This window comes from Grampus griseus (assembly GCF_964374135.1).
Source record: "Grampus griseus genome assembly, chromosome: 4".
NCBI classification, from domain to species: domain Eukaryota; kingdom Metazoa; phylum Chordata; class Mammalia; order Artiodactyla; family Delphinidae; genus Grampus; species Grampus griseus.
In genome coordinates, this window is record NC_138997.1 from 142,308,987 (window position 1) to 142,331,611 (window position 22,625).

General features: G+C 53.6%; 2 protein-coding genes across 2 annotated transcripts in view; one reads left to right on the plus strand and one right to left on the minus strand.

Annotated features, from left to right (window-relative positions):
• The window catches only part of GRK4 (G protein-coupled receptor kinase 4), a gene marked incomplete at its 5' end in the record, with an annotated part of 39,111 nt that extends 38,953 nt beyond the window's left edge, over positions 1-158 (minus strand). The window contains one exon of the mRNA XM_082654044.1: positions 52-158. Within this exon, the coding sequence (XP_082510170.1) occupies positions 52-158 (107 nt within the window). The remainder of the gene's footprint in view (positions 1-51) is intronic.
• NOP14 (NOP14 nucleolar protein) lies at positions 76-20,894 on the plus strand. The gene is made up of 18 exons (XM_082653126.1): positions 76-351; positions 3,065-3,199; positions 3,697-3,838; positions 6,966-7,108; positions 7,940-8,074; positions 9,008-9,130; positions 9,908-10,039; positions 10,768-11,026; positions 11,890-12,020; positions 12,561-12,646; positions 13,528-13,663; positions 15,060-15,161; positions 15,662-15,815; positions 17,451-17,610; positions 19,536-19,683; positions 20,192-20,310; positions 20,453-20,608; positions 20,772-20,894. The coding sequence occupies exons 1-18, from the start codon at positions 157-159 to the stop codon at positions 20,869-20,871; spliced, it is 2,556 nt and encodes an 851-aa protein (XP_082509252.1). The 5' UTR covers positions 76-156; the 3' UTR covers positions 20,872-20,894.
• Positions 20,895-22,625: the final 1,731 nt, after the last annotated feature.

Here is a 22,625-nt window from a genome sequence, read left to right on the forward strand (position 1 = left end):
CAGTATTTTACCCAACGTTCCTACGTCTCGCTGGCTCAGTTATCGCGAGACGGGGGCGGCACTCCTAGGCGGCTGGGCCGCGCGGTAGCTCCGGAGGGAGCGCGCGCTGTAGCTGCCACCTCCTCGTCAGCGCCCCGAGGTGCAGCGCGTGTTGCCATGGGGAAAACCAGGTCTGCCGGAGCGCGCGGGAAGGCCCCCGGGGCCCCGGCGGGCGCGCGGGGCTGCCGGGCGAGGCCCAGCGCCAACCCGTTCGAGGTGAAAGTCAACCGGCAGAAGTTCCAGGTCCTGGGCAGGAAGACGCGCCACGACGTGGGGCTGCCCGGGGTGTCGCGCGCGCGGGCCCTCCAGAAGGTGAGCGGGGCGCCGGGCCCTCCGGGGTGGGTCCCCCCGGCCCCACCTGCCGGCCGGGACCACCCACGGCCCTGCTCCTCGAACCCCTGCGGCACCGAGGGGCCGCCGGCAGGCTTGGGCGAGCTACGGACTTACTTTCCGGTGCCCTTTTTCCCTTCTGTAAATCGGCCATGATGGTGGTACGTACATCCTAGGGCCGCCGGGAGAATGGGAAGCGTCCACTTAGAGTCCTCGGGACAGCGCCTGGAGTAGTGAGACGTCGTGTATCGTGTATGCCATGTGTCAGCTGGACTGTTTTCATCTTCGTGCCTCTGCTTCTGCGTGGGCGGGGACGACATTCCCCCGCAAAACCGCCGTCCCTCCTTGGAGACCCACACACAAGTCCAGCTCAGGCAGAGTTCATCACTTCCGCGCTGCCGCGGCCCCTGTGCGAACCTCTTAAAACCTGCCCTCGTTGAGACTTTGAGCTCCGCTGGTTAGGGACAGGATAGGGGATTACATGCTCAGTAGATGTTTGAAGAAGGAATGTATCGGTCCTTTGAAGCGCACAACCTCGTCCCTTGCAGGGTAACTGAAATGCTGCCTTCTTGGAAAGTCTCGTAGCCTCCAGCTTTCCTGTGCTTACGGTTCCAGAGTATTCTGTACTTTGAAATTCAGTTCGGGTGGCATTCTCTCTGCAGCTTCTGAGACATGCTCATTGGTTTGTTTAACGATATTTATTGTTACTCTGAGGAGGAGACATTAGTAAGTTAGTGAACAAATTAAAGCACAGAAAGGTCAAGTAAATTTCCCAGGGTCACACAGCTGGTAAAGGCTGGGGTTTGCACTGGGTTTGGACACCTGTGAAGCCTTTATGTGCCACTGAGCGCTTAACGTTTAAGCTGTGTTCTAGCAGGTGGAGAGGTAAAGGTAAAGTAACACCTGGCCCTGCCTTCATGGGCTCATAATCTGTGTTCTGTCCCACAACATGTAATCCAGTTGATCTTTTTTTATATATAAATTTATTTATTTTATTATTTATTTATTTTGGCTGCCTTGGGTCTGTTGCTGCACGCGGGCTTTTTCTTGTTGCGGCGAGAGGGGGCTACTCTTCTTTGCGGTACGCGGGCTTCTCATTGCGGTGGCTTCTCTTGTTATAGACCACACGGGCTCTAGGTGCGCGGGCTTCAGTAGCTGTGGCATGTGAGCTCAGTAATTGTGGCTCATGGGCTCTAGAGCGCAGGCTTAGTAGTTGTGGCACACTGGCTTCGTTGCTCCACGGCATGTGGGATTTTCCCGGACCAGGGCTCGAACCTGTGTCCCCTGCATTGGCAGGCGGATTCTTAACCATTTCACCACCAGGGAAACCCCAACTGATCTTTTCTTTTTTTTTTTTTTAATAAATTTATTTATTTATTTATGGCTGCATTGGGTCTTCGTTGCTGTGCACAGGCTTTCTCTAGTTGTGGTGAATAGGGGCTACTCTTCGCTGCAGTGCATGGGCTTCTCATTGCGGTGGCCTGTCTTGCTGTGGAGCACAGGCTCTAGACACACGGGCTTCAGTAGTTGTGGAACACAGGCTCAGTAGTTGTGGCGCACGGGCTTAGTTGCTCCACGGCATGTGGGATCTTCCCGGACCAGGGCTCAAACATGTGTCCCCTGCATTGGCAGGCGGATTCTTAACCACTGCGCCACCAGGGAAGTCCCCCCAATTGATCTTTGAATTGAATCAAACATCGTCCTTATTGCAAGGAGCTGGCAGTAATAGTAGACAAGACAAACTTATAGCCGACTCCGATGCACCCCTGCATCACACACCCCAGGGCAGGCTTGTGGGGGCAGATGTGGGGATGGGCATTGCATGGGCTCCAGACTAGACATGTTTTCCTTTATCATGTAAGCCTCAGTTTTCTCATTTCTCCTTAAGAGCCTGAGGTAGGAACTGCCATTCTCTCCTTTTTACAGGTGAGGCTGTAGGCGCTTCCCAAAGTCCTCGCTGGGCAGTGGTGCAGCTGGTGGGGTTCTGAGTCCTCACTCTCGACTGCACCTCCTGGGCATCACATGCATGTCCATGAATGACCCAGAAAGTGCTGAGAGTATTGGTTTGGGGCTACACGTAAATTTTACCAATAGACAAATACATAAATACGGAATCTGCAAATAGCAAAGACTGACTGTATATACACATAATGGCACGTATATAACAAGCAAAGAGCAGATAGGCAGTGCTGCTGCAGTCTGTGTCTGTAATTGATCGTGACGTCGTCATTGACATAAATGGCCTCTCAGATCATTGTTCCCTGCTCCCCTTACTCGGCTAGAACCTGAACTCCTCTGGCTTCTTCACCTGGGTGGAGTGACCTCTGCTCGATTGTCTGCTTTTTTTTGGTTGCCATCATTTTACTTTAACCTTTGGTATTAGGCATGGAAGTACTAACACACACCCTAGAGAATCCCCTGGGTTCCAGACATCATCCTCTTTGCTGCCGTTGTATGGCAGCGACCCAGTTTCTCCTTGGTAATTGAGATCAATCTTTCCAGCCAGTAGATTGGCCTTTTTTGGACTGTTTGTCTCAGGGGCCTGAGGCATAGAAAATGGCATTTTCCAGTTCCTTAGAGCCAGCGTTGTGTCCCCTTGTGGAAGCACCTCCCCTTTGGTGACTAAGACTGCCAGGCCGTCAGAGCTCAGAGTTGCCAGGACCGGTGAGAGATTGTTCTATGATCTGTTTTTCAGCGCACCCAGACTTTGCTAAAGGAATACAAAGAAAGGGATAAGTCCAACGTATTTAGAGATAAACGCTTTGGAGAATACAATAGCAACATAAGCCCGGAGGAGAAGATGATGAAGAGGTTTGCTCTGGAACAACAGGTATGGAAAACAGTCTTTTGCTGTAGTTTTACACAGAAGTCAAATACAAAGAGAAGGCCGTTTCCCCCTTGTTTGTTTATACTTTCGTGAGTGCACAGTGGATGGGTCTTCAGTCGTGTATCTTGCCTGTCTAGACCAAGGGGGAAGCAGCCTCTTGCACATACCAGTTAGGTGGATAAATATCTTAACCAGAGTGCCCGGCAGTGATGCGTCCTGGGGTTCTGGACTAAACTGCTGCCTTCAGCTGGGTCGAGTGGATTGTGGAGCATTCCTGGTGGGTAGAGCTGCACGATTTCCCAGTGCCTTAGGGTGGCGCATTGATTTATTTACCTTCTGTGGGTTCTGTTTACATCCGAATCATTGCTCAAATGACCCAGAATAATCTTAAAGCTACACCGTCACATTGCACAAAAATGGGGAAAAAATCATTCTTTTTTTGATGTTAAATGGATGTGGAAATTTTAGGAGACTGATTTTCATTTTTTCTATTCTGTCAGCGACAACACGAAAAGAAAAGCATCTACAACCTAAATGAAGATGAAGAACTGACTCATTACGGCCAGTCTTTGGCAGACATTGAAAAGCATAATGACATTGTCGATAGCGACAGCGATGCCGAGGACCGAGGAGTGCTGTCGGGTGAGGCCTGGGATCAGGGGCAGTCTGCTTAGCACTGACGTTCTTTCTGCCCTGCTTGCACACCTAGAAAATGCAGGTGTAGATCTCTAAGAATGTGTATATGTAGATAAGATAGACAGCCTGCTGTCTGTCTGTCACAGAAAGCACCTCAGTGTCCCTCCTCTTGTTTGAACTTCACCCCAGCTTATTTTACCCGGTGAGCTCAGAGAAACAATATGATTTGACCAACCCGTGAGTCAGAGTTGTGGGTAAAACCCACCTCGCTAACCCCTAGGACAGCTCTTCTGTACTAACCCACAGTGCTTTGCTACCACTGTTACCAGTTCTGACCCAATGTGTGCACTAACAGTGTTTACTTAGTTCTTTTAGTCTTTGTTTTCTCTGGAACCGCTTATGACAGTTTTGTGGGGGAAGTAACATTGAGCTGCTTCTTTTTAATTTCTTTTTTAAAATTTATTTATTTACTTATTTCATTTTTGGCTGCGTTGGGTCTTCGTTGCTGCGCACAGGCTTTCTCTAGTTGCAGCAAGCCAGGGCTACTCTTCGTTGCGGTGCGCAGGCTTCTCATTGCGGTGGCTTCTCTTGTTGCAGAGCACGGGCTCTAGGCGTGTGGGCTCAGTAGTTGTGGCTCACGGGCTTAGTTGCTCCTCGGCATGTGGAATCTTCCCAGATCAGGGCTCGAACCTGTGTCCCCTGCATTGGCAGGCGGATTCTTAACCACTGGGCCACCAGGGAAGTCCTGAGCTTCTTATTTATGGATAATAACAAAGCAGGTTAAACCGTGGCATTAGTTAACACTGATATACAACTGAACTGAGTTAGGACTCGGTTCAGGTCTGATCATCTTGGGCCCTTTTGTAAAGTTGCGGTCATGTCGTAAGTTCGCATCCTTATGATTTAGAATATCCTCTAGTCAGCATCTTCAGAACAAAGCTGCACAAAACTGAAACTGACTCAGCGGTTTTTCTGGTGTGTGGAAAGCCAAGCCGTTAAGCCCATGACTGCTTTTTGGTGTTTGGGTGATGCGGGGGCAGAAGACCTAGGAATTAGGGCAGCCCGTGGTTCTGTCCACAGCACCGGGAGGTGGACCTCAACTCTGCTGAGGCTTCGTGGTTGAGGAGGGGACATAGTTCACCTTGAGGGCCTTTCTCTGCGCACTTTCCATTGTTCAGGACTTTTTATGCACGCCTCGCTTTAAACACGTTCACCTTCACTGTCACCGAAGGGGACTGCCGTGGCACCTTAGCGTTTGGCGGCCTGGTCATTCATCACAAGGTGTCGGCCTCGGCCTCGTTGGTATGATAGGCTGTGACGGTTGGCTGACTAGAGGAGAAGTTGGATTCCCATTCTGCCAGGTGTTGGGTCCTGGGGACTCAACTGTTTATTTGAGGTTTCCTGTCCTCCTCTGATGTTTAGTATGAGCTCATGAGAATCCAGGGGACTTGCACATTTCCAGGTAACCTCTTATATTTGAAAATAAATATATTTGCCGTACCTTTTAAAATGAATCATTAGGAAACATTCTGTTTTGTTCAACTACATAGTTTATATGTTCTCCTAGATTAGGAGAATTTCATCTTAAAAATCAACCCTAGTTTTCTAATTAAATCCTATCATCAGTATAAACACACTGATGGATTTTTTTTTTTTTCTTTTCTCCGAGAATCCTTTTTGGAATCTTCTATATACTACCACCTCGTTAGTTAATGTTTTGTAAATTTTATTTTCAGAAAATATTGTAAACAATCTTGAATTAGTAGAATGCTAAATGATAGTGTTTTCTAATATGCTGAACTTTGCAGGAAGCAGAGGAGTCACTCATTCACTGATTCATTTATTCAGCATGTGCCAGGCAGTGCTCTTGGTTCTGGGGAAATAGCAGCGAGTAAAACCTACCTGCAGCTCAGTTTTCTGGGGAGACCCAGACAGTAAACTAAATAATCACTAAATCCCGCAGGCCGGTCGGAAGTAGAAGTGCTGTGGGGGAAATGAAGTTGGAGCGGTCTGGGACACGCCAGGCAGTCCTGATTAGGGTCACGAAGGAGGTGGCTGTCGTGCAGGCCTCTGGTGGTGTCACAGTCTGGGACCAGCCAGGAGCCTGGCAACTGGAGGGGGCGATGGTACAGACAGGTGGGCTGGGCCCCCGGGGCCACGGGAACAATTTTGGCTTTTACTCAGGAACGGGAGCCGGAGGGACTTGATTGGGGAAGGACAGAGTTGGCTAGGGCAGGCCAAGAGGTCTTCCTGAAATTCTCTTGTAGGCGAGGGTGGTAGAGAGGAAGCAGGATGCGCAGGGGTGTTTGGGGTACCTGTTAGCCCAGGGGAGGCATCAGGAGGGCAGTGGGCGCCCAAGTCCGCAGACAGCCTTGCCTGGAGGAGGGAGCTGCTGCCCAGAGGAGTGAGCGTTGGCCTTTAAATCGGGCCAGAGTCTACTGCAGGGAGAGCGAGAGCAGCTTCCAGAAGGAGGCATGATGGGGGTGGCGGAGCGCAGGCGCAGACGGCGGGTTGTGGGCCTGACGGGGTTAGAGGGCCACAGGCAGGAGCTGTTTCTCTTACTGGATGAGATCTGAAGTCAGTTGCTTAGCATCTAAGCCTCTGTTTTCTCTTCCAAGAAATTGGATTTTTTTTAAATTTCTTTCTCTTCCAAAATCGACGATTCCCAATGTTTTCTTTCTCTCTTCTTCCCTGGTAGCTCAGGCAGCCTAGGAATCGGTGACTCTAGTAGCTGGCTCCGCCCCCTGCCCCCGGGACTTTCTGTGAGACACAGGGAGGGTGTGAAGTGGCTCTGGTCCTGGGCACGCCCGCTTAGGACTCAGGCACGAGCTAGTTTGCGTTTGCCCATCTTCTGTGAGACGTTAACACATTGGAAAACAGGTTCTTGGTGTTTCCAGTCACTTGGATCACAGCTGTTTGGTCTTTTTATGCCTCTGGGTTTTCTCGGAGGGGCTCATCTTGGGGGTTTGTGTCGCTGTGCCTGTAGTCTCACCTGCCGTGGGTGAGAGTTTTCTCTTAAACGTGGAGTCTGCTCTTAGGACCGTGCTTGGAGAAACGTTGGCAGAGCGACTGCAAAACCCACTTCGCAGCCGGGCCTGGCTTCACAGAGGGGTTTTCTGCTCTCTGTCTGCAGCTGAGTTGACGGCGGCCCATTTTGGAGGAGGTGGTGGGCCGCTTCACAAGAAGACCTCTCAACAGCATGGCGAGGAGGGGCAACAGCCGAAGTCACGCAAAGAGCTGATCGAGGAGCTCATCGCCAAATCAAGGCAGGAGAAGGTGCGTCCGCTGCCGTTCTCGCTGCGGAGCAGCACCGCCCGCAGCCTCGCTGCTGAACACTTTCAAGTCTTTCCTCCCTGTGCGGTTTAGGCTGTGTCTAATATTTTCTATGAATTCAATAAAAGCATTCACTTTGAATAGGAATACAAAATGCATTTTAAGTTTCATCAAGCATGTACTTCCTCTTTTTTTTTTTTTAATTTTATTTATTTATTTATTTATTTTTGGCTGTGTCGGGTCTTTTCTGCTGCGCGCGGGCTTTTCTCTAGTTGTGGCGAGTGGGGCCTACTCTTCGTTGCAGTTTGTGGGCTTCTCATCGTGGTGGCTTCTCTTGTTGCGGAGCACGGGCTCTAGGCACACGGTCTTCAGTAGTTGTGGCACGCAGGCTCTAGAGTGCAGGCTCAGTAGTTTTGGCGCGGGGGCTTAGTTGCTCCGTGGCATGTGGGATCTTCCTGGACCAAGGCTCGAACCCGTGTCCCCTGCATTGGCAGGGGGATTCTTAACCACTGCACTACCACGGAAGCCCCAAGCATGTACTTCTGATGGTTTCTTGGGGTTTTGGTTTTGGTTTGGGGGGAGGGTTGGTTTTAGTGTTGTGGCACGTATCAAGAGTCGCAAAACATCACTGCTTCTGCTAAAGGCAAACTGCTCAGAGCATCTAGAAGAGCAGTTTTACAGCAGGAAGTTCGTTCTGCGTGATGGGATCCTGAGATGCTGATTTCTCGTGGTCTCTTTCCCCGTCGGCATGTTGGGCTGAGCGGTTGTCCAGTGGGGCCTGGACGTCTGCTGGAGGCCGGCAGTAATGGGGTGCCTTCTGTTCTTTTTCCCCAGAGGGAGAGACAGGCTCAACGAGAAGACGCCCTTGAACTCACAGAGAAGCTAGACCAAGACTGGAAAGAAATCCAGACTCTCCTGGCCCGTAAAACACCCACATCCGAGAGCAGAGGTGGAAAAGAGAAACCCAAGGTGGGGTCAGCACCTCACAGGCAGCCTGGGCTCACGACCATTGACCCAGCCTTTCTCTGCAGAAGAGGGGGAGCCAGACATCTGTTCTCCCTTTTAGGACTTAAGTTTTCTGTTAAACTTTTATATTGAGGTATCTGACGTGTGTTACATCAGGGTGGAAATAGACTAAAAGTTACTTCACTATCTACTCCAGAATAATGAAAGTAAAGAAAATGGTTGTTTCTTGGTATGAGAAGACTTGGTATGTGTATTGATATATACATTTATTTATTTTTCCCCCTGGACAATATTTGGTTCCTACCACATTGCTTTTAGTCTAAATTGTCAGAGAAGGTGCATTCGTTTGAGTTGCTGGTTTCTAGAAAATACTTGGATTTCACCAGATTACCTTGCCGTGTGGCCATCTGCACATCTGTGAGTCGACCTTACTGTTGCTTCCCCCAAAATCCCATTTGGGGGCTTAATGCCTAGATGAGCAAAGTTTAGTTTTCTTTTTTTTTTTTTTGCGGTACGCGGGCCTCTCACTGTTGTGGCTTCTCCCGTTGTGGAGCACAGGCTCCGGACGCACAGGCTCAGCGGCCATGGCTCACGGGCCCAGCCGCTCCACAGCATGTGGGATCTTCCCGGACCGGGGCACGAACCTGTGTCCCCTGCATCAGCAGGCGGACTCCCAACCACTGCGCCAGCAGGGAAGCCCAAGTTTTAGTTTTCTTAAAGCAGACATACTTTAAGAATTTTCGAGGAGCAAATAGTTGTATATGACCTAAAGGCGTCCTCAAGACTGATTAGAACAGGCCTCTGTCACACAAGAAGAAAAGACTTAGGCCGTGGTTTAGCTTCTTCCATAAAGATGTCCAGCCACAATTGGGATGTGCAGGAAGCTCATTATGCAGGTCTTTTCTTTAAAAAAACAATTTCTTCTTTCTGCCCTAGCCTGACGCATACGACATGATGGTTCGTGAGCTCGGCTTTGAAATGAAAGCGCCGCCCTCTAACAGGATGAAGACGGAGGAGGAGCTGGCCCAGGAGGAGCGGGAGCGGCTCAAGTGCCTGGAGGTGTCTAGGGGGCGGGGCAGGGGGCGGGGCGAGGCAGGGGCAGGGCTGCTCTGGGAAGCTGCTACTACCGGAAAGGCCCTTTCCACCTTGTTGTGTTCAATGGGCTGGAGGTGTGCTGTGTTTTACCAGTGAAATCTTTTTAGTCTCTAAACAAGTTTGTTTTATTTTTTTTAACTATAAAAGGAAAAATAAATGCAGATAATACCCAATATAACAAATTAAAAATGACTTTCTTTCTAATCCCTTTACCTCAGAACAGCTGCTAGCGATATAGTGCACTACCTTTTCACCTCTTTTCTCTTAAAGGTTTTTTAAATTTCCTTACGTCACAAAACAAAAATGAAGTGGAGGCATACTGTCGTGCATCTGGCCTTTTCAGTACCCCCTCGTGGGCCGTCTCCTGTGGCCATTGCATGGCTCAGAGGGACAGAGTAGCTGAGCTGCTTGTTAAATGGATGCAGACCTCAGTGTAAGGTGTCCTGTTCCTCTTCTGGGGCCTGGTGGTGAGTGAAGCCGATGGTTGGCCACCATCATTTGGCCAGAAAGCCCCCAGGATGACAGCTTTTCCTTCCTTGTGACAGGAAATGTTTCTGCCGCAGTATTTTTATTTTTGTTAAAATAAGTCTTCCACACGCTGCTTGCCAAGGGTTTGCGTGTCTGGTTGAAGAAAGCAGAAGGCAGGCCTGAAGCAGCTGTGATGGCCGAGGGAGCCTGGAGCGTGCGTCCCTGCCACGTGCTCACAGCACGGCAGACAGCTTTTCTGTCTTTCCTGCTCAGGCTGAAAGACTCCGGAGGATGCTTGGAAAGGAGGAGGACGAACGTATTAAGAGACCGAAACACATGTCGGCGGATGACTTAAGTGATGGCTTCGTACTAGACAAAGATGACAGGCGTTTGCTTTCTTACAAAGTAAGATGTTTGCCTTCGTTTCCCTTTTTTTTTTTTAATTTAAAGCAACACATTTCCTGGTTTTTCACTTGATAGGTTTACCACAGGTGGAAATTGTGAGTCTTTTTAGAAGCAGTTTCTCTGGGGCTCTTTCTAAAGTTGGTGAGGTTTTTCATCCACGAGCCCCATTAGCTCTATACTCCTCTCCCCTTTCAGAGCGTCGGCCCCACTCGGGGCAGGAAGATAGGAGAAGGCCAGGGGTCTCGAGCAGAAAGGGTTCCAAGACGGGAAACCGGGTGCTCGCAAAACACTGGGTTATCTGGGGGAGTCGTCAGGGGTCACCCTCCGATGTTGAGGTCCCACCACCTCCGTGTGCAGCCCACATGCCAGGAAGCCCCAGCTTCCTGGGGCTGCCAGACACTCATAGCAGCCGGAGCCTGTCCGCTGGGGCGCCTTCCGCCTCCTGGACCCCCGCCGCTCCCCAGCAGAGACAAGCCCTGCCCAGAGTCCTGGCGGCAGGGTGTGGGGACTGCGGTTCCCAGGCCTTTAGCCCCGTGACGTGTAGCAGCCCCGAAGGAGGTGGGAGAGAGGCCCCACGCCCGTGTACGGTGCAGCACCGGGCCGCGTGTTCCTGGCAGACAAGTAGCATAAAGCGTCTGCACGTGCACGGCCCTCAGACACGGTCACAGGCTGTGCCAGCTGCTGTCCCCTGAGGAGTGATGCCGCTGGTTCCCACACTCTGTTCCCAGGATGGAAGGATGAACGTCGAGGAAGAGCCAAGCGGGGAAGCCAGTAGCAGTGAGAGCGAAGGGGAAGAGGGCAAAGGCTCGAGCGAGGGGGACCCAGAGGAGAGCGATGGCCCGGACGGCCCCTCAGGCCTGGAGTCTGACGTGCAGAGCAAGGACGGGAGCGAGAGGACCCAGGAGGAGCAGCGTCCGAATCCCGGGGAGCGATCGGCAGCCGACGACCGGGAGGCTGCCAGGGCCGAGCTGCCCTATATGTTCGCAGGTAGACAGACAACTGGGGAGTGACCGCGGTGACCTGGTGGCGTCTGCCTCACGGGATGCGTCATGGAGTGGGACAGGGTACGGGCCTGGACACACGGGCACAGCCCGTCTGTGCTGTCCTGGCTGGCAGACAGGCACGGTCATCCTTCTCCGCGACGCCCCTGGGATCTGACCCGAGTGCTCTGGGCAGCACGTCAGCCTCTGCTATGTGGCTGCAGCAGTTCTGCAGGCCGCCGGCGGAGGTCCCTGCCGCTTGACAAGTCAGCCCTTTGTGGGCAAGGGTGGCCGCGGAGTCGGGCTCAGGCCTCGTGACATGGCATGTAGCACACGATGGGCTGCTCTGTCCCACGTGCAGACACCCCATCCAGTTCCAGTCCGCAGGCCTAAGCTGTCCTGCGACTTAAGGGCGTTTCCAGAGCGGTTGAACCGGCGGGTGGAGCTGGCTGCCGGGGGCATCTCAGGCGTGACGCTGCACTGCTCGCGGGGCTCCTTCCAGCTTCCAGCCTGTTCTGAACGGTCCTGGCGGCCACCCCGCCCACGCACTGTCCCCTCCTCCCTCCCCGTGTCGGGCATTGGCGGGGTTCCTCCTGGAGGGGAGCTTGGGGTCATTTCTTCGTCGAGGCTTGTTGCAGGCAGCCCAGTTTCCTCGAGCCTCACCCTTGGCGGGCACGCGGGCACACGTTAGAAGCAGTATGGTAATTACACAAAATGAGTGGTTCTAGAAAACAGGCGGAAGTATTTCTTTGGATGAAGTAAAAGAAGTTGTATTATTTAATTTGTGTTCAGTTTTTATCTCTGTTACCAGAAACGTAATTCTCATTTGACAAGTTAAGCGTGGAGTGTGTTTTGTGTTTATTTTGATAGCTCCCAAATCCTACGAGGAACTGAAGTCTTTATTATCGGGAAGATCGACGGAAGAGCAGCTTTTGGTTGTGGAGAGAATTCAGAAATGCAACCATCCAAGTCTCGCAGTGGGAAACAAAGCAAAACTAGAAGTACGCTGAGTCGTTTGTCTGCAGTGTTGGGAGTGTCAGGGAAGAGCCCTGGTCTGTGTGGGCGTCGTAACCGTGAAGCTGGTGGTCCTGAAGTGCACCCCGTGCTTACGGCCGCGAGATTTCACGCTGGGGTGTGGGTCAGGGGGCAGAGAGCCAGGCCTGGGTGTGCGTCAGCTCCAGGGCCACGGCAGGCCCAGGAGGAGGCCGAGCTGTTGACCTCAGTTTACACTGAGTCCACCGCGCACACCGTCACGCAGCAAAGCCAGGCTTTGGGGAAGTAGATAACTAGGAACGTGCCTCGTCCTCTTTGGCGCCCGGCCGGCGCGCTCCTGGTCTAGGACTGAGGCGTTGCCCGCCAGCCAAGGCAGCACCCAGACCCTGTGCTCTTCGCCCGTGTGCCTGCCTTGGGCCACATGCCCCCTTCGCTGGCCCTGAGGCCCTCGCCCCAGCCGGTGCGGGGGCACAGGGGGCAGGGCGTGCTGTGCCGCAGCTCCGTTCTGGGCTCAGCCCTGCGCTCTGGCCCCAACCCTGTTCCTGCAGAAGCTGTTCGGCTTCCTTCTGGAATACGTCGGAGATTTGGCTGCAAGTGATCCTCCAGACCTCGGCGGAATCAACAAGTTGGTTGTGTAAGTGAAAACGGGGTGCCTTATCTGGAACGTGGGGCTGAGTTGAACAGATTTTGTGCCCTTCAGTAAAGTTGTAGAATAACTTCGGAGTTATTAAGGCAGCCTTGCCAGCGGGCCCACAGCTCGCACAGCTGCGGTGATTTCCGTACGCCAGCCTGCTCCTAAGTCGTGTTGACGCGCTGCTCCCATTGCCCTGGAGATGGGACCTGCTTTTAACTGCAAACGAATCGACTTTAAGACAGTAGGGCCCCTTCAGTTTATTAATATTTGACGGCAAATTTTCTGTTTCATTCGCCCGCCTGCTGCTGTCCTGCGCGGGGTCCCCGGGCCGGGCTCTGCACCAGGCGCCGTGAGAGCAGAGCAGCATGGTGGCTCCTGGCCCCGTGGTGGCTGGAGCAGGGCGCAGCGGGCAGGGTGCTCAGTTGGGAGGGTCCGTGAGAGCAGGTGCCTGGTGGTACCCTCGGGCTGGCCACCTGCACACGCCTCCACCCCGTGCCAGCCTCTGCCCCCAGGAGTGCTTGTGAGGTACCACTGGGTTCAGGACTGTCAGCCACGTCTGGCCCTTAGAATATGCCTCCCGTGCTGTTACTTGTATAAACAGAGCTACTTCTGCCACCAGTACTGAGAAGTTACGACCAGGTTCTTAGCAAATAGCAAAAATGATTATAGGTTATTATAAAACACTATTAGAAAAACTACCTGGATCACCGAGACGGCCAGCCAGGTGTCAGTAAGGAAAAGTGCATTCATCCAGGGGCTTCCAGCTCTAGCTCAGCCGGCAGGTGACTTCACAGGAAGATGATAAACGTGGGTGGTTTGAGGGGGTTTCTATGTTTTTGTTACCTACGGACATTCTCCCCTGACATGTCTCTGATGAACAGGCAGTTGTATAACCTTTGCCAGATGTTTCCTGAAGCCGCAAGCAGCGCCGTGAAATTTGTCCTCCGAGATGCCATGCACGACATGGAAGGAATGGTTGAGACCACAGGCCGGGCGGCCTTCCCGGGCCTGGACGTGGTAAGCCAGGGGCGTGTCTCATCTGGCCGTTGACCCGCGGCCGCCATCTGTCCAGTGTGCTGCCATGGCACGGAGGGGCAGGGGGCTTCAAGAGGGTGGTCTGCCCAAGAGCCTCCGCAGCCATCTGGAGGGCACGCTGGGCCAGACCTGGAAGGACTGCTGACCTGTTAACAACTAGCTAATGTGGGCTCAGGAGCAAAGTTCCTGGTTTGACTTCTCCGTGAACGGTGCCGTGTTTAGTCTTGATGGCAGACCCGGGGTGTGTTTTCCTGAGGACCTGAACCTGTGGGCTGGTTGCTCCACCTGCTTGTGCACAGCGACCTCTGACCTCTCTGAGGTTTCTGACCGTTTCACGACAGCCGTGGGCCGTGTCGTCAGCTCTGGTCACTGAAGAAGTACTGCTCAGTCCGTTCCATTTTCTGGTCTTCGTGTTGAAATGAGCTAACGGCGACGGGCAGGAACTTAAAAGTTCGGCTTTAGGGCTTCCCTGGTGGCGCAGTGGTTGAGAGTCCGCCTGCCGATACAGGGGACACGGGTTCGTGCCCCGGTCTGGGAAGATCCCACATGCCGCGGAGCAGCTGGGCCTGTGAGCCATGGCCGCTGAGCCTGCGCGTCCGGAGCCTGTGCTCCACAGCGGGAGGGGCCACAACAGTGAGAGGCCTGCGTACCACAAAAAAAAAAAAAAAAGTTCGGCTTTATGTCAGTGGGTCAGTAGACTCCTTGGGAAGGCATCTGAGCCAGTGTCTGTGGCCTCGGCCCCTTTCTCTGTGTGACCTGGGGTAGGTGGGTGCCCGAGCTGTGGCCGAGGGTATCCAGCCTTGCCTCCCCGGAGCCTGTCCCTGGCGAGGAGTAGTGGGGAGGCCAGGGGGGTTGGCAGGCTGCCCGGGCTTCCATCCTGGGCTGCGCGGGCCTGGCCTCTCCCGGCTGTAGGCGGTAGTGATGGCTCAGTGGTACCTGTCCCGTAGGCTGGCGTGAGGATTCATGAGTTGATGTTGTTACTGAACCAAATTGGGGCCCACCCTTGCCCGGCGCACAGCAAAGCCAGCCGACTGGTGCCAGGTTGTGGGGAAGAAACGTGCAGCGTTTACTGCAGGCAGCTCGTGCCCAAGAGACACGGACTCCCTGAGGGCCTCAGGGGAGGGGTTTTAAAGGCAACATCGAGGGTGAGGGTCCCAGGGTGTGTGACCAGCTGGTGGGCTTTCCTCTGAGTGGCTGGTGGTGAGCTGACAGGGTGATGTTCGGCCACTTGGCTCCCAGCGTCTGGGGCCTGGTGCTCGCGGGCAGCCTGCAGTCCCCGCCCCCGGCGGGTGGTGGTCTTGGTCTCCGCAGAACAGCCCAGAGGTGCGCGTCAGGCTGTCTCCCTTCTCTAGCCCGTGTGGTGGCGCTTTCTTTCCAGCTCGTTTACTTGAAAATTGCTGGGATGTTGTTTCCAACCTCTGACTTCCGGCACCCGGTGGTCACGCCTGCGCTGCTGTGTCTGAGCCAGCTGCTAACCAAGGTACGTCAGGGCCTCCCCATCGGAGCCAGCCCTCCCAGGGGCTGAGCGGGGCCGCGGAGACTGGCGCTCCTTGGGGCAGGAGTAGGAAAGGCTCGTCAGCGAGGCCTGCGTAGCAGCTCCTTCCCAGAGCTCCCGGGCGAGGTGGCAGAGGGTGTGACCCCAGAAAGCGCATGAGGGCATCGTGTCTGATCTGGGGTTCTGGTCCCCTCTTGGCTTTAAAAGTCCAAATAGCTCCGTTTTCCTTGAGGGGGCGTGTGATCGGTACCCACTTGCTGTGGCAGTTATCAGCGTTCCGCTCCGAAAGGGTGGGACCTTACGGTCACAGGGCTCTGTGCCTGATTGCATGCCACGCGCCTCGATCCTGCCGTGGGGGCGGTGCTCCCCTCCGTGCAGAGGAAGGTCGGGGCCTGCGGCTTCCCGCGGAAGCCAGGCTGTCTGCCTGGCGCAGTGTTGTGAATGTTGTTCCCAAGTGGACACTGTGCCCTGTGTTCCTTTGCCAGTGTCCCATCCAGTCCCTCCAAGACGTGGTGAAGGGGCTCTTCGTGTGCTGCGTGTTCCTGGACTATGTGTCTCTGTCCCAGAGGTTCATACCTGAGCTCATCAATTTTCTTGTTGGGATTCTTTACATCGCAACTCCCAACAAGCAGAGCCAAGGTGAGTTGATTGGAGGCAGCGTTTGCAAATATACTGTACTTTAGACTTTTAATAGGAATCGGTATTCATTGTAGAAAGCTTAGGATGTGGAGAAGTTAGAAAGAAGACAAAGGAGTCTCAAGTCTCATCCTCCAGAGTAGCATCCTTTTTTCCCTCTGTGTGGATGTGTGTAAACCCACATTTTGAAAACAATCAGGATCCCACTTCATCTGTCCAGCACAGTAGCCCATTTCCACGTGTGGGGAGTCTGAGCTTAGTGTAAGGTACCCCCCAGGTGGCAAGACTACCTACCAGAAATATATAAAATACTGAGGTTTACTGTATTGACTGTGTGTTGAAACAGTATTTGGGGGGGAGGGTAAATAAAATACATCCATTAAGATTTACCTTTTTGGGGGCTTCCCTGGTGGCGCAGTGGTTGAGAGTCCGCCTGCCGATGCAGGGGACACGGGTTCGTGCCCCGGTCCGGGAAGATCCCACATGCCGTGGAGCGGCTGGGGCCGTGAGCCATGGCTGCTGAGCCTGCACGTCCGGAGCCTGGGCTCCGCAACAGGGGAGGCTGCAACAGTGAGAGGCCTGCGTACCGCCAAAAAAAAAAAAAGATTTACCTTTTTGTTTTTACTCATTTTATGTGGCAACAAGAACACTTTAACTGGCGTAGCTCACAGTCTATCTCTAGTCAGCAGCACCGCTCCTGTAGTTCCTACAATGTTCTGAATGTTGGAAGGAGATCGTGGACAGCAGTATTCTGACAGGGTTTCAGCAGTTGTTGCTCTTCTGAACTATCACACCCTCCCCTCCCCTCCCCCACACAGGATGCTGACACTCTTCCCCACGCTTCTGCCCACTCACGGCTCCCTCGCCCTCCAGGAGCTGCCCACCTTTGTCCCCTCGCTCCTCCGTGTCTAGAGGGGCTGCTTTCCCGGCCTCCTTTTCCCTTCCCTGCCCTTCCACTTTCTCCTCGTAACCTCACATGGACACTTGCCTGATTTCTCTGAGCCCCACGCTGTGGGCTCCTCTCTGCCAGCCGTGGGGATGGGCACGGGGGGGACAGCCACACCCCAGGGAGACGTCAGGGTGGCTGCAGTGCTGGAGGAGGGGCCCCGGTGGAGGGCACTGGACGCTGGAGTCGGGACTGGTCAGCAGACTGGCTGTCACCCGTATGCCCCCCACCCTCTGCCCAGCCACCGCCCACTCTGCCGTGCCTGGACCGCACCCGGCCTGGCACCCTCCCCGGCAGTCCCTTCCGTCTGCTTCGACTGCTCCTCTGAGTAACGGTGGGCTTAAGTCCTGCTCGCTCCCCGGGTCTCTGGAGCAGGCCTTCTCTGGCCTGGTGAGCTCTGCACCCTGCCCCACCGCCCCAGCTCTCCTGACAAACCCACCTCACCCTCCTCTGCTTTTCCTTTGTCCGTCGTTTCTTACTGATACTCAGTCTAGTCTGCCCACGAGGGCAGGGGCCTAGTCTGAGCTTGGACTTGGCCCACACACCCCTGTCAAAGCTGTCGCTCGTCTCTGGTGGTAAGCACAGCACATGTTTGTTAGAATGAACTTCCAAAGGCTTCACCCTGCAGAGCCTGCCCTGCGAGCCCGGTAGCCTCAGAGGCCGACTCTGTCCCTGTCCCACTTGGAATCCAGGTTACACTCTGGTGCACCCTTTCAGAGCACTTGGGAAGAACTCGGAGTTGCTCGTGGTTTCTGATGAGGAGGCCATGACCACGTGGCACAGGAGAAGCCTCCCCCTCCAGTGGGCAGGAAGACTGAAAGCCCAGACTGAGACAGAGGCCAACCACGCCAGGTACGTGCGGGCCTGGGGCTCCGGGCCGTGGTGCCAGCTTAGACCTCCGAGGGGCCAGGCTGCAAGCCAGACGTGACCCAGCACCCAGCCTTGAAGATGCACCCGGGTTATCTCTGTTCGCAGATGAAATGATTTTATATGTGGAAAATCCTAAAGGTTCCACAGAAGAGCTATCAGATCTGATAAGTGAATTCAGCAAAGTAGCTGGATACAGAGTCAACGTACAAAAGTCAGTTGTATTTCTACACACAAACAATGAACAGTCTGAAAGGAAATTGCAAAAACGATCCCATCTACAATAGCATCAAAAGGAATAAAATTACTTAAGAATTAGCTTATGCAGGGAGGTGGAAGACTAGTACGATGGAAACTACAAAACATTTGTTGAAAGTACTTAACAAAGACATGAATGAATGGAAACACGTCTGTGTTCCTGGACTGGTAGACATAATCACCTCCAAATACCACCACGATAGGGGTTCGGTTTCAACAGGGGGATTTTGTGGGGTCACATCCTTCAGTCTGTAGTAGAATGAGGAGGGGACTAGGACTTTTTCTCCTAAGTCCTCTGATTTTTAAAAAAATTATGGTTATTTGAATTTTTTTGTTGACATTTATTTGTTGTGTTAAAATGCAGATAACATTTACCATCTTAACCATTTTTAAATGTATGGTTCGGTGGCATCTTAAGTACATTTACACTGTTAAGGAACCGTCACCACCCTCCATCTCCAGAACTTACTCATCTTCCCAAACTGAAACTCTGTCCCCATTAAAGACTAATCCCACGCCACACCCCAAGCCCCACCATCCTCCTTTCTGTCTGTGGATTTGACTCCTCTGCTGCATCTCATATAGGTGGAATCGCAGGATTTGTCCTTTTGTGACTTATTTTATTTCACTGAGTGTAATGTCCTCAATGTTCATCCATGTTTAGCAGGTATCAGAACTTCCTTCCTTTTTAAGGCTGAATCATACTCCGTTGTGTGGATGGACCACATTTTGTTTATTCATTCATCCATCAGTGGACACTTGGGTTGCTCCCACTTTTTGGTTATTCTGAATAAGGCTGCTGTGGACATGGGGGTACAAGTATCTATTCCAGTTTCTGCTTTCAGTTCTTTTGGGTTTATACCCAGAGATGGAATTGCTGGGTCAGATGATAGTTTTATTTCTAATTTTTTGAGGAACCTCCATGCTGTTTTCCACCACAGCTGTACCATTTTACATTCCCACCAACAGCGTATGAGGGTTCCAATTTCTTCACATCCTTGTCAACACTTAGTAATTTCTGGATTTTTGATGGTAGCCATCCTCATGGGTATGAGGCGGTGTCTCATTACGATTCTGCCTTGATTTTCCTAATGATTAGTAATGAGCATCTTTCCACGTGCTTGTTGCACGTTCATAATCTTTGGAGAAATGTCTGTTCACATCCTGATGGCCGTTTTTTTCCATGAAAACCTAACTTTCCCAGAATGTGTGTGATTTTCAAAGTGTATCTGCTTGATACTGGAAATAGTTTTAGTAATTTAAAAACTACAACGGGGTTTATTTAAGATGAGGGCTCCAGCCATTGTAGTGAGTGAGTCAGTTTTCTTGGGTCTCTCCCAAGAAATGTATATGTGTTACTAAACTTTTTCTTCTGTTTAAAAAACAAAAAACACCGAGTACTCTTTCCAAGTTGTTGCTGCATTTCCCGCAACGTTCTTTCCTATTCAGGGAAGCAGGATGTTTTCTTTAACTCCTGATCCCATCAGCCATCGGGCTGCAGCCGTTGCCCAGGGCAGATGTTTGACCTCAGGGTCCTGCGGCCCAGGCCCACGAGTGGAAGGTTTTCATCTTTGCCAAGATGATGGGCTTTGTTGGTGACGGGGAGGGGCCCTTCCTTCCTGTTTGCCTGAGGCCGGGTGTCACCCATGCAGGCTGTCCTGCCTGGCCGTGTGTCTGGCTCTGGTGCAGCGCTGTGTGACCGTCTATGGCACCCTGCCCTCCTTCCACGACATCGTGCAGCCCCTGCGAGCCCTCCTGATGGAGCACCTGGCAGCCCGCAGCTGCCCGCCCGAGCTCCAGGTGAGGCCTCCCATGGCGCGGCCGTGTCCCGGAGTTGGGGCAGGCTGGCGGGCGTTTCTGTCACCGGGGTTCTGGCGCTAGGAATCAAGGCCAGCCGCCCCCCTCAGCCTGGGCAGCGGCTCCAGGCCCCGCGCCCCTCCCAGGTCACTCGGGTTCTGAGGATGGTCCCACTGCCCTGCACCAGGCGACAGGAAGCCATGAGGGGCACCTGCCTTTTGGCCTGGGGGCTCCCCTCTGTACGAATGGGCTGGTCCCCATCGTGTGCTCCCCACATTCCTCTGGGAGAGACCGTTCTGTTGCTCGATGGGTCTGTGGGTCTGAAGTCCCACCAGGCCAGATGCCACGAGGACGCTGCAGGAAGGTGGAAACTTCGTGAGAGCTGGGCCGTCTGGGCACAGTGGCTCTGCACCTGCAGCCGCCGGGCCCAGGGGAAGGGGCGGCCCGGAGGGAGGAGCTCCGGAGGCCACGGTGGGCAGGCCCGGCGGTGTCAGCTTTCCTCACGTGTCAGGAGCTGAGTCGGAGCATTTTGACGGAAATGGAAAAGCAGCCGAAGCACTGTCGGCCGCTGGTCTGTGAGAAGAGCAAGCCGGTGCCGCTGAAGCTGTTCACCCCCCGGCTGGTCAAAGTGTGAGTACGGAGGCCCCCCAGCACCCCAGCCCCAGAGGGGCCTGGGGAGTCCGGGGCTGTGGCTGGGGGCGGCCCTGACCGGGGCCTGGCAGGCTCTGGGTGCGCAGACCCTGCGCCCTCAAGGCCGGCTTTGCACCTTCAGCCTCGAGTTTGGGAAGAAGCAGGGCTGCACAAAGGAGGAGCAGGAGAGGAAGAGACTGATCCACAAGCACAGGCGAGAGTTTAAAGGCGCCGTCCGGGAGATCCGCAAGGACAACCAGTTCCTGGCCCGGATGCAGCTCTCGGAGATCATGGAACGGTGAGGGGCGACGGGGTCTGGCAGGGGCTGGTGTGGGTGCTGGGCCGGGGTGAGGGCGGGCCACGCGGATGTGAACTGCTATTGGGTCAGATAGGAAAAAGGGCAAGATGTCCTCCAAAATGTATCCAAAAATGGGCTTTTTTTTTTTTTTTAATTTTTAAAGGGACGCGGAAAGAAAACGAAAAGTGAAGCAGCTTTTTAACAGCCTGGCCACACAGGAAGGTGAATGGAAGGCTCTGAAGAGGAAGAAGTTCAAAAAATAAATTATGTTTTATGAATCAGACAAGGAGATGCTATGTAATGAATGCCGTAAGGGGTGCTGTAACGTCAAGTTATTTTCCTGTACTTCGCTTCATGTTAAAACGCCTCTCCTGACATATTGCACTTTGGGAACACGGCCAAGCCTCTGTGGGAGCTACATGCGGATAAACTGAGAATCACCTCTATTCCTCACTTCCAGACAGTCCTCAGTTAATCACGAGGCTTGGGACTGATGGGATTCAGGCTAATGTTTTTGGTCAACCAAGCGTATTTGCCTTGAGGTGTAGAATTCAGTGTTAATGTTACATGAATTTTCAGTCATCAGTGAAACAAGTTTGCACATAGTTTAGAAATCACCCGTAATCCCGGCACCCCAGCAGCCACGATCGGCTTTGCCCCAATCCATACCCAGTCTTGATTAATGCTTTGGAGTGCCAGGCCGCTGTGAAGGCAGGAGGGGTTGGGCTGCATCTGCATTGACCCAGGAGGCTTCATAAAGACACAGGAGCCACCTGCCCGCCCTCACGGCGCTGGGGGCTACGGCCTTGCACAGAATGCTGCCTCCCTGCGGGGGTGCAGAGGTGGGCAAGTCCCCCAGCCCCTGTGCCCTGCCCCCAGTCTCTGAGAGTGAGGCACTGGTCCTCACACCCCAGGTGACCATGCGGCACGTGGCAGAGGCCTCACCCTCAGCTGGCAGCCCTGCCGGGTGGCCCTAACACTCACATCAAGAAACCCATCCTTGGGACTTCCCTGGTGACACAGTGGTTAAGAATCCGCCTGCCAATGCAGGGGACACGGGCTCAAGCCCTAGTGCGGGAGGATCCCACATGCCATGGAGCAACTAAGCCCGTGTGCCATAACTACTGAGGCTGCACTCTAGAGCCCACGAGCCACAACTACTGAAGCCTGCGCGCCTAGAGCCCGTGCTCTGCAACAAGAGAAGCCACGGCAATGAGAAGCCCATGCACTGCAACAAGGAGTAGCCTCCGCTCGCCGCAACTAGAGAAAGCCCGCGCAGCAACGAAGAGCCAACAGAGCCAGAAATAAATTTTAGAAAATGAAGCCCATCCCTGAGGTCACAGCCACGGAAGTGACCACGGAGAGATTGAAGGATTAGCGAGACTGGACATGTGGGAAGAGGGTAACTGATTCTGGCTCCCCCAACAGGGAGGCTGGTGGGGAGAATCGGGAGTTTGATTTGGGGCGCTGTTAGGCCGTGTTGGGGCTCAGAAGGGCAGAGGGACAGGGCCAGAGCGCCCCCTGGTGGCAGGCGGAAGGGACAGATGAGACCACGTTGGACGAGATTTCTGCATCTTTACCTTTTTTCTAGGATTGTTCAGAGATAGGTGTTTGCCAGGTGCGTGGCTCCACAGATCTCGAAGGCCCTGGCAGGTGTCGGGGCCACAAACGGGGCTGGCTTCACCTCGCTGTGTTGGCCTGGCCTGCTATTAACATCGTGCAGACTCAAGACTCCACCCTCACGTAAACCCTCCTGCAGCTGTTGCTACTTAAATTCGCCGAGCCGCTGATCCCGGGTGGCGGTGGAACGTGCCAGCAACAAGCTGATAAAGCCCCAGCTTTGGGTCCTGGGTCGCCCGAGCACACCCACCTCTGCCCACCCTGGCCTCTCCACTCCACTGCAGGGACAGTCCTTGGAAATGTCAGTATCCATGTGGATGGCCCGTCCCAACCCTGCCTCCTACTCCTTGCCAAGGGGCGTGTGTAGAAGGGGTCGTGGAAGAAGGTGGTTATGAAG

Excerpts from the sequence above, each read along its gene's own strand:
- NOP14 (XM_082653126.1), top strand. The coding sequence starts at position 157 with ATGGGGAAAACCAGGTCTGCCGGAGCGCGCGGGAAGGCCCCCGGGGCC. Across the intron at positions 17,611-19,535 it reads ACAGAGGCCAACCACGCCAG|GCTGTCCTGCCTGGCCGTGT; the intron begins GTACGTGCGGGC and ends TCACCCATGCAG. Across the intron at positions 19,684-20,191 it reads GCTGCCCGCCCGAGCTCCAG|GAGCTGAGTCGGAGCATTTT; the intron begins GTGAGGCCTCCC and ends CTCACGTGTCAG.